The sequence below is a fragment of the Epinephelus lanceolatus genome, chromosome 7 (assembly GCF_041903045.1).
Source record: "Epinephelus lanceolatus isolate andai-2023 chromosome 7, ASM4190304v1, whole genome shotgun sequence".
NCBI classification, from domain to species: Eukaryota; Metazoa; Chordata; class Actinopteri; order Perciformes; family Serranidae; genus Epinephelus; species Epinephelus lanceolatus.
Genome location: NC_135740.1, coordinates 17,826,909 through 17,841,339, shown reverse-complemented (window position 1 = coordinate 17,841,339; position 14,431 = coordinate 17,826,909). Strand labels below are relative to the sequence as shown.

Below are 14,431 nucleotides of genomic sequence, written 5' to 3'. Positions count from 1 at the left end.
TACATTATAAACCACAAATACCTTACATTTTCACATTTTATACATGTCATATCAACGTTTCGAAAGCTGACTTTTGTCATCTTGAGGTGGAGGGGATGGTGGATGGCGCCTAGACGAGATGCCTGCCAAGCTGCAGACCACTATTTGAAACCATACGCAGCAGTTCTTTGGCAACCCTTGCTGCATTTTCCAGCAGCATTTGAGCCACTGCATCTGGATGTTTTACACCAACACATCTCTGCTCTTCCAGCAGCTTTTATGCCACCAATCATGGTTGTTTTATGCTAAAACATGAACTTTTCCTAACATAACCAAATGATTTTTGTGCCTAAACCTAACCACACCCTCACCACAGTGTTGAGATGAAGTTTCAACAAATTAATTACAAAATAATGTACAAATGTAATGCATCAATGGTTTGCAGAAATTTACAATACAAACATGTTTGCTGGCAACTGGGTTGCATATTTTTAGACTGGTCAGAGCTAGGCTAGCTGTTTCTCCCTGTTTCCTTTCTTCATGCTAAGCTAAGCTAATTGGCTGCTGTAGCTTTAGCTCTGTGTTTGTCTCAACCAGTCTGCCTGTGAGAGCTGTCAAAATTTTACTCAAGGCAATCTTCTTGAATAGGAAAAAAAACCCAACTGCAAAGCAGCACGATCATTTTGTTTAACTGTGTCCACAACTTTTAAATCACATTACACAGAGCATAAAAGCATTTTGGCCTCATGACAGAAAAGAAAAAAAAAAACATCCTGAAATCATAAAATGGCTGTGGTGACACGTTGCTACTTCAGAGAGATGTTAATACACTTTATGAAATCATCTGCAGTCTGAATCTGCAGTTGTTAACATGAGAATCAAACAAGAGCCAAGGTTGAGGTTGAGGTCTCACCCACTGTCACTTAAGTGGATTATTGTTCGTGATGCTGAAACTGTTTGTGCTGTCAATCCTCCGACTTTTACTTCCAAAAAGAACTATGTCCCTCAACATCGGACATACTTGAGGCAAATAGCCTGCTCCAGCACCATAAATGACACTGCTTCTCATTTCCATGCTCTCCCTTTTTACCACTTCACTTGGCATCCCCTAGCAGCCAGCTACAGTCATAAATAACTTAAGAGCTTATGAGAAACACTGTAAATAACAATGTCAAGTGTTTTTGTTTCGTGTGGGTGAGAGCAATCAAAGATAAATCTCAAATATTACCACTGCGCCACTCAGTGATTAAAAGCCTGACTCTTATCCAGGTATTCTTTATGGTTGTTAAAATCAGAAATAAGAGCACTGATGAATTGAATAAAATGAAAGTAGTCTCTAAACAACTGTGCGTGACGCTGCTGAAATTAGTGACTGTCAAAGTACAGGCTGCAGTTTCATTGACAACATATGAGAAACAATTGAAAGTGTAAAAGTGTATATGTCTGAATCTTCACACACAATGTTAATATTTAGATACAACTCATATATTGATTCATTATGGCATCTAAGTTTTACCATACACCACAAAAAAACACAGTCTTTAAAGGATTTCATTGCCTAGTGGACTAATCATCACAAAACAGTGAAAACAACTCAACAGTATCAGAAACTGAGTGACTCACTGTGAGGCAAAAATAAAGCCGTGAGCCACCCCCAGAATAGTTTGTGATAATTTGATTAATCTTAGTTTACGCACAGTGTAAACAGTTGTCTGCTTCTTCTAGTCTCCTGTGGCTGGAGCTGTGTCAAGTCTGAGAAAATAACCCTGATAATATCATAGTGATGTCATCAGGGGTGATGTATGTTGTCCCTGAGAGCTCAACACACTGCAAATTAAGAAGACATCTCACTGATTTTACAACACATGCAGCACTGAGAAAAAAAATATTGCAAATAGTGATGCACACAGCTGAAATTACCCTCTCGTTAACCTTCAGAGGAAATACACACAATTGTCAAACAAACTAACACTATGTTGGCTGGCTGTAATGTTACTAGTTACTTTTAGAGCCTGTAATAGGGGACAGCTAAGTTTTGCTGACATGATTAAAAAAATCAAACCTGTCACTGCAACTTATTTTGACTTGTTTTAAATTAATCCATTTATCAGCCCCTCCAGGATGTCGCAACATTTACATTCAGTCAGTTCCTGTGAATTCTGCATGACCTTGCAATTTTGTCCAATCTCTGCAGCTTCACTCAAATTTTAAATATTTAAATTTAGTAAAGTCTAATGTCATTGAGGAGCTGAATGCAGTGAACTGATTCTCTCTGCCCGTCCTTGCCCCACTTTCTCTTTCTCTGTTTATCATGAGAAATACTGCTGCGGGAGTGTGAGCTCCACGCCTGGGACAGAGTCACACACACAGTGACAGGGCCGACTGTTAACATCGTATGGCTAATGTTAGCCAACGGTTATTAATGGATTTAATCTGACAGAGTCAAATTGTTTTGATGTTGGTGTGAGATTGTTGGGACCGTTGAACGGCTCAGTGTCAGATGTTAGCCGCTGCTGGTGTGTAAGTTCGTACTGACTGTGCAGAGAGAGCAGGAGTGGCTCACAGAGGGGTTCTTACAAACTGCATAGAAAGGCTGATCAGCTGATCATCAGTAATCAGCTCTTGCTGCCCCTCTCCCACCCACCACCCTGCCATCCCCAATAGATTCTTATTCTGTGGAAAGACACCAAATGCTCATAATAATAGCCTGGGACAGAATTGCAACTATTTATGCACTTTTCATTTACCTTCACAACATCCATCCATTTTCTAACCGCTTATCCTCTTGAGGGTCACAGGGGGGCTGGAGCCTATCCCAGCTGACACTGGGTGAGGGGCAGGGGAAAACCTGGACAGGTTGCCAGACTATCGACACATAGAGACACACTCACATTCACACCTACGGACAATTTAGAGTCACCAATTAACCTATCCCCCATCTGCATGTCTTTGGACTGTGGGAGGAAGCTGGAGTACCAGGAGAAAACCCACGCTGACATGGGGAGAACAAGCAAACTCTGCACAGAAGGGCCCCCACACCTGGGATCGAACCAGGAACCCTCTTGCTGTGAGGCGACAGTGCTAGCCACCACACCACCATGCCGCCCCCTTCACAACATGCATTGCATTTTTTTTTTACTGTGCATTCACACCAAACGCAATGGATGCGATGTCATCGCCCGTAACGTGAGTATCGCGTCGCTTGATCACAAATGTCACCTTTTTGATCATCGCTTCAATCGCGATGACGCAACCCTCCTCCCGCAATTTTCTTCACCTCCCGCTATTTTCTTGTCAGCCATAGCTGAGTTAACTACCGTAGCTGCTCTTTATCTGTTGTGGACATCTGATTTGGATCGGAGACCCAAACGCCGCCGTGTCTGGGTTCACAATATCCTCCAGAAACGCACACAGCTGGGTGAATATCATCACCTCCTGCAAGAGCTGCGTCTGGGTGACGGTCGTTTCCAGCGGTACTTCAGGCTGACGCTGGCCCAGTTTGAGGACCTGTTGGCCCGTATCGGTGCGAGGATCTCCCGCCTGGACACCAACTACAGGCGCTCCATCCCAGCTGCGGAGCGCCTGTCCATCTGTCTCCGGTTAGTTGCTTATAATTTCTTTATGAAAATGAATGCTGATTGGATGTCGCGGCACAGCATCACACGATGTCGCTTGAAAAGTTCAAATTTTTCAACTTCAAGTGACACGCGATGAGGCGATGGACGCGTCATCGCTTCATCGCGTCGCTCTTATCGCCTGAAACGCGTTGCCTGAAGCGACATCGAGTGTCATCGCGTCATTTACATTGATGTTGAATGGAAACTTGTGTCATTCATCGCGTCCATCGCGTTTGGTGTGAACGCACAGTTAAACTGCAAAGAAATCTGACATTTTAAGCCGCAACAATCCCAAAAACAGAAGTCCAAGAGGGACTGTAAGTAATCAAATTGCAATTTATTTTCATTAATAAATGTTACTTGGTGACAGATCTGAAAATAACTAAAGCCCCCTCACATATTGTTAGCCTATTTCACAAATAACTGTGTATTTCATCAGATTAGTTGAATTTGCAGGCTAATATAAGCAAAACCCTACATTTCAGCTTACTGTCAACACCACTGATGGATTGCCAACTTCAGTAACTTCATCAACCAAAACCATGGCAACAACAAACATGCCCCAGTCGTGTCAACTCTTGTCCCGAGTTGGGCTTTTACGTGTTTTTTTTTTTTTTACATTTTACAGTTTATGTGCATCACTTTTTAGTGTCCCTTGGAAACCATCTTCAAGAAACTGTATTTGGTCTTGTTTTCTCCATTTACAGGGTTTTTTCTAAAAATTGCACATTTGTTTTCAAATTGGTGAAGGTGTTTTTTTTTTTTTTCTATTTGCACGTTTTCTTAATTTGCAGTGCATTGACCTCTAAGGGCCACCGTTGTTATCTGCACTCAGGCTTGGAATTTATTACTATGATTTTATAATGGAGGTGTGGAGTTTGTAGGATTTAGGGTTTGTGAGATTGACCAGTGCTAAAGGTTAAAGTCACGATATCTCAACCTGTGAGAGTGCCTCTTTAAAGGTATTAAAACTAGAATTATACACAGGGCCCATTTTCAACATGTTTACATTGTGTGTTAGTCATACATATTAAAACCAACCTGCACATTATCAAATTATCATAACTTAATTTCCACAGAGTGAACCTGCAACCCCAGGGCCTAGCTCCCCGCTCTGCCCAGCAGCTAATCCAGCCTCGATCAAAGTAAAAACAATGCCTACAGTCTTTGCATACAGCACACAAAAGAACCACATATGGCAGCGTGATGCATCCCTGCTTAAGCATAGGAGAAGTGTACAGGACACACAATATATCACATTTAGTGCTCTGGTGCCATTGTATACTTAACTCTGGTGGCAAAATATAACGCAAATATAAATGTTCTGTACATCACCTCTCGCTTTTCATTATGCAAATGAACAATCAGGCAACTGACGGTATTGATGCGAGAGCATTACCTGTCCTTCATGCTGTCTTTGTTATCCCAGCAGTATCACTGTATTTGTCCTCTGAGTCCATTATGAAAATAGCTCCTTGTCACAAAATATACACTTCAAACTCCAAAAGCAGCTCCTGAGCAGTTTGAGTGAATACAGATGGGTCTTGCATTTGAAAATAAGAGGAACACACAACAGTTACAATCTGAAGGTCACTGTACAGTAAATACAACATCAGGAGAACCACAGTGTTCTGCATATAAAGACGACCAACAATATCTCAATTAATACATAATATCAAAATATAGCATCAGCTTTATTAGTTATATCATTTTAACCAGATCTCTTGTCAGGTAACAAACCTGTCAGTATCTAGCTGTATTTTCCTTTTAGGTGACCCCTACCTATTAACAGGACAGTGTGTGCAGCTCACATTATGGTAACTGTGGTGTAGGAGGCTGAGGGACTTGGATAAATAAACAAAGAGACAAAAAAAGCACTGAATGTTTGATGTATAGTATTTTAAAACTAATCCACTAGTATTGTAATACATCTATTGGGATCAACTTCCCCGCCTCAGGCCTATCATGACAATCTGACAGATTCTTGTTAATCTTCATTTTGGTGAGGCGTTGAGTGTGAAGCAGTCACCGTTGTTGTTTTTTTTTTATGCTGCATGCGATTAGAGTCAAAAACAAACAGAAAGAGGCTGTTCTGCTTAGTCTGGGAATAGCAAAACAACAGACTTTGTGCTCACGATGAACAACCAGTATTTCTCTTTAAGCCTGGGTCCTCAACAGGGGGTCCGAGATCCAGGGGGGTCCTCAGAGTTACTGTAGTGGGAACGCTGTAGTATTGTTTGATCATTTTTTGAACGTTTCAAAAGTTAACGTGTCTGAAAATACACATTAACATGGATACAACATGATTTGCCTTTCACAACAACTTATCTTTGTGAAAGTGGGGTTTACTCCCTCATCTATCTGAAAAGCAATTACAGGCCCTCTGCCTTACAGCAATCACCCATCCTTTTTCAAATGCAATGCAGTGTTATAGTATATATGAAGTAGGGGGTCCCTGCTCTGTCTCTCTTTCATCTAAGGGATCCTTGGCCTGAAAAACATTGAGGACCCCCTTTAAAGTATTTCTCTGATGTTTGACTGCCATAAATTATACCATAAGGTGCCCTTTTTTCTCTTATCTATGTATGGGATGTAATGGTTTAAAGCAGTGGTTCCCAACTGGTGGGTCGTGGTCCAAAAGTGGGTCACGGGTTCTTTATAAATAGACTGCAAGTGACTTGTAAAATGTGTCAAGATTGTTAAGTAGATTTCCAGCACAAAGCTTTTATTCTCAAGTGCTGTTTCTTGCTGTAGAGTGAGCGAATAACAGACAGCTACTTGACAGAGACAGCAAACTATCTTAACGACATGTTCAAATGCAAGTTTGACACTGAATATATTACACTGTGTGGACCTTTAACTCATGACTTAAGAGAAATCTGGACCCCGTGTCTGGACCAGTTGGGAACCACTGGTTTAAAGGGTTTATGAGTTGTAATTAATGCTATTAATGGTTAAAAAATAATGTTCCTATGTTTTTGAGATCAGTTATGAGCCATTTGTCATAACAAATTTTGGGTTGCCGAGTTGTAAAAACTCCCGCCAACTAGTTTGGCGGACAATCTGGACCAAAATTATATATTAACATCTTATTAACATTTACAAAGGCAGTCGTGATGATTAAAACCCTTCATTAATGACTTAGCATCATTAATAATTGCAGATATGTGGGCTAATTAGAAAGTGAGAAACTACATTTTATTAATGGATTACCATCTTTTGTAACTGCATTAAGATAGAAAGGATTAACAACAAATGCATCCCTGTTATTGTCTCATAACAGATCAACTTACAAGCCCTTCACAAGGGGTTCCTTATTAAAAAAGTACACCAGCTGAAGACGTCACAATGTGTAGTGATAAAAACTTTCCATTAAACAACCAACTGTGGAGTGGAATTAAATTTCATGGTGAGCCCTCAGGAAGCTGGCTAATAACGAGACAGCTAGTGTATCATAACATTTCACACTTCAACATGCTAATGTTTTGTCAGCGACACATCTCACAAGCTGTTAAGATCAACCAGCATGACACTGGATGTAGCCTGTGGTTGATAAAGGTTAATGAAAGCTCCAAGTCCAAAAGGAAAGAGATGCACACTCGAGTCGCTCCTCAGCGCCCCTTCTCATCTGTGCATGTTTGAAAGTCAGTGCTGCTGACACTCCCTCTAGTTTTGGCTCAGAAGCAGTTACTTTCCTTTTTAGCCTTCCTCTGAGCACTTTCTTTTTTCCTAGATTTTCTCCTGGAAAACCTTTGTCTGTTTTTTTTTTGGTGCAAAGGGACAGTACACAAACACTGACAGAAGAAGAAACATGAAACACATAGAAATAGACAGAGAACAAAAGGTTTACAAGCAACACATCCCATCATGTGGACATAGAGGAAACATGGCACATACTTGACAAACTGAATAACCTCTGAAAAAATAAAATAAAATAAAATAAAACATGTGAGCCAGTTACCATTGCTAAGAGTGGATATACAGGGCACAGGTGTGAGTGTATGAGTGTGTGTGTGTGTATATTTATAACTGAATGAGAAGAGACAAAGAGGAAGACAGAAAGAAGACTGTCCAAATAAACTAACAACAGATAGAAAGTAAAGAAGACAAAAGAAACTAAAGCAACACTGAAAATAAGCACATCTGGGCACATCCAAGGTACTGTAGGGGTGCTACTACTTTTTTGGTTGATCTGCTTCAGGCTGCAACCCTTCAGATACCTATGGCCCCTTTCAGAACCTCCCCAGAGTCGGCTCTGTCCGGAAAGGCAGATATTTTTAATCCAGAAGAGGTCACAGCTGGGACAGAGATGCGGCCTCCTCACCGACACCAGCGGGATAACCTCATTAATATCCTTACTGGGATGGGGAGATAATGAATCTGGGGGAAAGCAATTATTCAATAAAAGAATAAAATGATCAGAATAACAACAATAGACAATTTTGTCAATAAATGATGATGGGAAATTGGGATGGGTAGATACATAATTAAGTAGGTGTAGAGAAGACAATTGTGCAAGTAAATCAACGAGCAGATGAAAGAGTGAGTAAGTGTTTTTATCTTAAAGTCCGGGTAAAGCAAAAAGAATTTTGCATAATGAGTTTGTCACATGACAGAAAAATGTATTACTAACCACCCAGCCACATTTCAATGATTTGAAAATCACCAAGTATATAACATTAGGTTTCAAATCATCAAAAAAAAAGCAGTATTCTCTGCTCTGAGACGCTGAGGGTGTGTCCGCTGAGGAGGCTGAGATGAAGAAGGAGCTGCTGTACAGAGACAGACTCCAGTTCAACAGCTAACCCAGTAGCACAAAGCACACACCCCCCAGACTGAAGTACAAGAGAGCTGCTGTGAAGCGACAGACTGTCGTTCAGAAGCTAGTGGCAGCTAACATTAGCACAAAGCACACGCCCCACAGTAGTGAGCAATAACTGCCGGCAGGCTGCGTAACTGATTCAGGCTGAAAGACTGAAAGTGACAGCTATTTTGCCTGTGTTTATAGACCCTTTAACTGATAGTTAACAGTGTGACGCTTTTTGGTGGGCGGGGCTTAGCTGGAGGCAAAACAATTCTCCACAGACATTAGCTGGCACCAGCTAGCGAGTTCTGTTAGCTCATTTTAGACAGTGGAGGAAGATGATGTGAGTGGTGCATTTGAAAATATTCATTCCAAGTGCCGGAGCACACTCTGGCACAAACTGGACCATTTGTAAATTCAGTGGGCTGTCTGGGTGTACTGTTCAGTTATCCAGAGCACTGCATTGTCGGAGTAGCAGAGCACCGAGCGGAGTGAATGTGTGATTAACTTAACTGTTCATTAATTTATACAGAAGGATAACGCTCTGTCTCTTTGACCAACAGGGCTCTCATTTTAGTGTAGAGCGTCAGAATGAATTTATGAACGCACCATGTCAGGTCACTGAATAAGTAAACACTGATCAACGGGACCAGACTGGCCGACCTGCACGCTCTCACTCAGTGGATGGATGATTTGACAGGATTGCTGAGGGTAGGATGGCTGGCTTTGTGGTTCATTACTATGCCAATCTTACAGCGGAGGACGACACTTGAACGGTTTCCTTCGGTTTGTTGTGCTATCGATGCTAATGTTAGCTAATGCACTATAGCATTACAGAGAAATCCAATATTCCTCTTAATACCGCCCCAATATCTGATTAGGTGGACATGATAACCCTTAATACACATAAATCATTCATCCCTACAACAGTAAATACTTTTCCCCTAACCTGATATGAAGTGTGTGCTGCACACACGAACATTTTTGATGATCATTTCCGCCCAGTCCTTTCGTCTTATCGCATTTAACCATAGTTGTCTTTGTTTGTGTTGACGTGCAGTGGCAGCTGGTATGTGATGAAATCTAAGTTTTGAGCCATTACTCCTTCTGTGGTGGCGAGTTGTGTTTTGCCTCCAGCTACTGACGTCATTGAGACGTCGGCCCTAAAAGGGTCTTTATGACTGTGGCATTCAACAGAGTTGTCATGTATTTATCAGACTGAAAGAGGTTCTGATGTTAGTAGCTGTGATGTTAGTACTAACATAGTTTCTATACAGTAGGGGAGGGGTAACGCCAAGTATGGCCATGATTTCAGGCCCACCCAAAAAGTCCTGGACACATATACGGTGAAAAACTGTTTAAGAGTCTAACTCCATAATTCAGTTAACAGCTCACAGTCTTTTCAGCAGTTTCCAATAATATTTTTAACCATGAAAGATGTGTTTAGAAAGAAAACTGCTTTTGCTTTACCTGGACTTCAAAGGAGAACACCACCCAAATTAAAAAAATCCAGCATGTTATTTCTATTGCCTTGAAAAGTTCAGTCCATATTTGTGAACATGAGCTACTCTCTCTTAAAACCAGAGGAGTGAGTCTCAAACTTCTGATGTCATCAAGTATAAAGTCTGAGGCTGCTCCTTAGAAAATAAATAGGCTTTATGAGCTTTTTTCTATTGTAGCGTTCTCAGTTATGAAACGTACCCTACATTCCCCTGTGTGCTCTCAGTGTCATCGAGAACATCCTCCCCAAGTTATTGTCTATGGAGCAGTTTCAATTTTTTTTATGTGAAAACATCACAAATTTGAGTTTTAGCACTCTAGTTTGTAGATTCTAGATTTGGGAGAGACTGTCTTAGACGATAGAAAAAACCTATGAATTTTGAAAATGGTCATATGGAAGAATGGAATGGAAGAAAAAAAATCATATCAATAAGGAAGTAGCGTGGGATGAATAAATAAATATATGGGTCATCTTCAGAGAATTGATTATGCAGTATGTGACTGTGACTGACTGATGACTGAGTGAGTATTCCTCTGCATATGTTGAAAACCTGTGACATTACCTGTATTTTACTTACTCACAGCTGACATTTCTGCTCAAGCTTCATGCCCACTTTTTTTGTTGGTACCAATTTCCGACTCATTTATTGGAAAAAGCTGCATAATATGACTTCACAAGCAGCACCGTTCATGCTTCCATTTGGGCTGAGCAGCAAAAACATTTACATGTGTATATACAAAAAGACATCTCTCTGATTAGATGGCAGTACAGCGGTTGTTGGGATCATTGGTCGTACTGGAAGCATCTGCTTTGACCACCGTGACCTTGGACGAGTGCTGGGAGCTGTGCAGCACGTTCCTAGAGCAAAGACGCTCACGGTAATTCTGGGCAAAGATGAGCAACATGAGCGGGTTTATGCAGCTGTGGGAGTAGCTGAGGCAGATACTGATGTTGTAGGCGTAGACAAAAGCAATAGTCGGGGTGTTGTTGGTCAGGTTGATCACCTGAATGACGTGATAAGGTGACCAGCAGATCAGGAACAGGGCGATAACCATTAGGACCATCTTGGTGGCTCTTTTGGCCCAAACAGACTGCTTACGTTTGACGCGGCGGATGGAGCTGAAGACGTGGTAGAGGGTGAGTGAGTAGAAGGTGCTGATGATGATGAGAGGGATGATGAAGCCCAGGATGGACTGGTAGAGAGTGTACCAGTACATGTCCTCAGGTCCATCCAGGTACATCATGCACACCTCCAAATGCTGCCTGCGCACAACCTTGGCGTACAACATAACAGGGACAGTGAGGAGGAAGCTGCCCAGCCACACCAGCAGATTGATGATGATGGTCCACTGGATGGTCCTCCTCTCTGAGGTGGGGTGGACGATAGCTATGTATCTAGGAAAAGAGAGGTAACTTTTTTAAAAGGGTGGACCCCAGTCAGAAACACATATGACAAAAGCAACTTTGCCGAAGTGCATGCAAAGAAAATTAGTTTTGCTTCGAGAGGTCATTTTGATCCTTGACAAGCTCAGAGACTCAAATCAGGCAAGAGGGAATGATGAAATCAAGTACCATATTACATGCTCAGTAGAGTGACGAATGCAGTGACAAATTAGTATAATTTAGACAGGGTGACAGCAGTAGAAAATGAACACATTTCCATTTGGGTTTTGCATTTGATTGTGTTTCAATTTGAGGAGCTGCTCAGCTAGATAAAATTGACAGTCTTCAGGACGTTTGCAGGAAATGAATGGCCACTTTGTCATTACTTACACCAAGTGTCATTTAAGTGGAGCAAATTGCATAGTACTAGCTGCAGTCTACATGTTACATGTTACTGCCTATGTCTAAATGGTCTGGTTTGATTTACAGGAGTGTAAACTATATCTAGACTCGCAATTTTCTCTAGGACATCCTGCTAAATCGCAATTATCTTACAATATGAATCAATAGTTTTGCATTCTGATCGTCAACAGAAGCTGGCATCCACTGTTGAATTTAAATAAATATTCTTTCAGTGTGATGGTTGAGTCAGTAAGTGCAGATCAATACCCAGTGTCTGGCCTACTGATGCGATGCCTGAGATCGGCCAAGTTGGATATTGATACCATCAAAAACGTACAATTTGGGCTGCCAAAACTCCACCTCACTGCATCTGTTTTACGCTCTGTCCTTGTCTGGCTGTAGTGTGAGGAAAAACAGCATTAGAGCAAATAGATTCAGGTCAAAAAAAAAAAAAAGTTTCTTTTGACAACATCCAAACCGAAAGTGTCTTTTTCTAATGTTTAATTATTTCTTGTACTTATTATTCTATCTTTTTAAGTTGCTCTTTAACAAATGTTTACTTGTATTTACTCTGCGCTGTAAACAGGAACATGTTAATACCCAAGAAACAGCCATGAAATGAAATTATACTGCATCCTGAGCTTAAGTGGAACAAACAGAAATAACTTTTTTTCTTTGTTCATTAACACAACACAACACTGTCTTTGTTGGCACCACCCCGGGCATACTTTGTGTATTTCCCTGGGCGTAAAAAAAAAAAAACTATTTGGTATGTGTCTAACAGCTGAGAGGAAATGAACTGGGAGTTGTCATGACTGGACATGTGCGTTCTTATCAGATATAGTAACTTGGTAATATTGATATTAGAAGTTAACTTTTTCACTATGACTAGACTGTGCTCCTCAACTCTGATAAACAACTGCAAAGAAAATGTAGTGAGGCTGTATGAGGCTGAGGGATGTCAAAAGGAAAACTCTATTCAAAATTTCATTTAATTAAAATGTCAAATAAGTTTTATCAGCCCTGTGAAAGGTTTTAAACACTAAAATTATGGTGCCTTTTGTATTACATTTAATCTACTGCGGTGGCACAAGATAGCTCTTTTGTTTGTTAAAGGTTATCATTAGTCTGATCCTTTTTAAGACGAGATTACAGCCTATAATTGCTTGTTTTGAAGGGGCTGGAGTTTAGTTTTTGTGTTTGATTTTTTTCTTCTAATTGCTGCAGCGAGGCTTTGTAACTTTAATAAAACTAATACAAGTAATTTGAAAGGATAGAGTTGGATTGTTGTGCTGTCGGGGCTAGATAAAATAAAAAACAGTACTGATAAAATGATAACACATAAAAGTAATAAGTCCGCTGCTAAATGTTCTGGAGCCAATAAGCGATGTTTTTCAGTGCAGGTGGTGCTGCTCATCAGAATGCAATTAGCTGGTCGAGTGGCCCTACAGAAGTGCATTATGTGTATTATGCTGAAGATGTGTGACATTATGGCTCTGAGAGCAACTCCTGCTCTGGTGATTACCTTCAAATGAAGATCTTTATCAGTCTAACACTTAGCACACAGACTCATTTAAATACCCTGAGTGTGTTCAGATCATAAACATGACACATACATCATTTATGCGGGGAACACTGTGTCTTCATGGGCTGTTGCACAGATTATTACCCAACTCCATTATATTTGCAGATAGACTGTTTAGTGATTAGATGGCATCTAGTTAATTATTCTAAAAGATTATTATTATTATTATTATCATTTTTATTAGGATCTAACACTTACCGGTCAATGCACAACACGGTAACAATTCCCACCGTGGTAAACTGGTTGCTGACATCCACCACCACCACCGCCTTGCACATAAAGTTTCCGAAGACCCACTGTCTGTCTCTGACCAGCTGGTGGATGTTGAAGGGCATCACAAGCAGGAACAGCATGTCGGCTATTGCCAAGTTCAGCACGTAGATGTCTGAAACCATTTTCTTCTTGCATGCTTTCACCGCGTAGATGACCAGTCCATTGGCTAAAACTCCCACCAAACACAGGATGCCATAAATTGAAGGGAATATGTGCATGAAGGTGGTGATGTCGATGTGGTTGTATGAGGAAGTTGAACTCAGACATGACGGGTGAGTCAAGTTCTCAGTCTGGTTGTTTTTGCAAAAAACGTCCGTGTCATTCATTTTTAAATCCTCTTAATGATCTCCTCGGTGTTTTTGTTGTTGCCGCTGTAGTTAAAAGCGCGCACGGGGCGCTCTCCTGTCGGTGTCTGCTCTCCAAACTTGGGCAGCGTCTTCTCTCCCTGAGTTCCTCAACAAAGATTATATTATTCTAAAAGGGGAAATGTAAAATCTAATCAAGTCTGGCTAACAGGAGCAACGATGTTTCCTGAACCATCTTTATCTCGGGAGGCAAACTCTGATATGACCATTTACCGCGCGCATCCGCTGTGCGCTTTACCAAACACACTGTGCGCCTCAGGGGACACTAGTTCCCACCCTTCAAAGATCATTCGCTGTGTCATATAAAAAGACAAGCAAATGAAAAACGGACTCTGGAAGCGAAAAAATATTGGTTTGCTTTATATCTTGGTGATTTAGATGAAGGAGGAGAGCAAACAAACTTTTAGTGACGCTTTTTGATGGAGCCTGCACATAAGGCATCTCCATATATTTACTCTCTCTCTTAGACATTGATAGGTGTAAGGTATTATTACTATTATTATTATTATCATCATCATCATC

At 40.9% G+C, this 14,431-nt stretch overlaps 1 protein-coding gene across 2 annotated transcripts; it reads right to left on the bottom strand.

Moving 5' to 3' along the window:
- Positions 1 to 3,918: 3,918 nt before the first annotated feature.
- mchr2b (melanin concentrating hormone receptor 2b) lies at positions 3,919 to 14,144 on the bottom strand. 2 transcript variants are annotated; one of them, XR_013491790.1, is made up of 3 exons: positions 13,470 to 14,144; positions 10,464 to 11,296; positions 3,919 to 7,976 (listed from the first exon to the last, which is right to left on the bottom strand). XR_013491790.1 is itself a non-coding variant. In XM_033633664.2 (2 exons), the coding sequence occupies exons 1-2, from the start codon at positions 13,868 to 13,870 to the stop codon at positions 10,657 to 10,659; spliced, it is 1,041 nt and encodes a 346-aa protein (XP_033489555.1). In that variant the 5' UTR covers positions 13,871 to 14,144; the 3' UTR covers positions 3,919 to 10,656. The 2 variants fall into 2 exon arrangements, 1 of the variants encoding a protein (XP_033489555.1); XM_033633664.2 differs by having other exon boundaries at positions 3,919 to 11,296.
- Between the last annotated feature and the right edge of the window lie 287 nt (positions 14,145 to 14,431).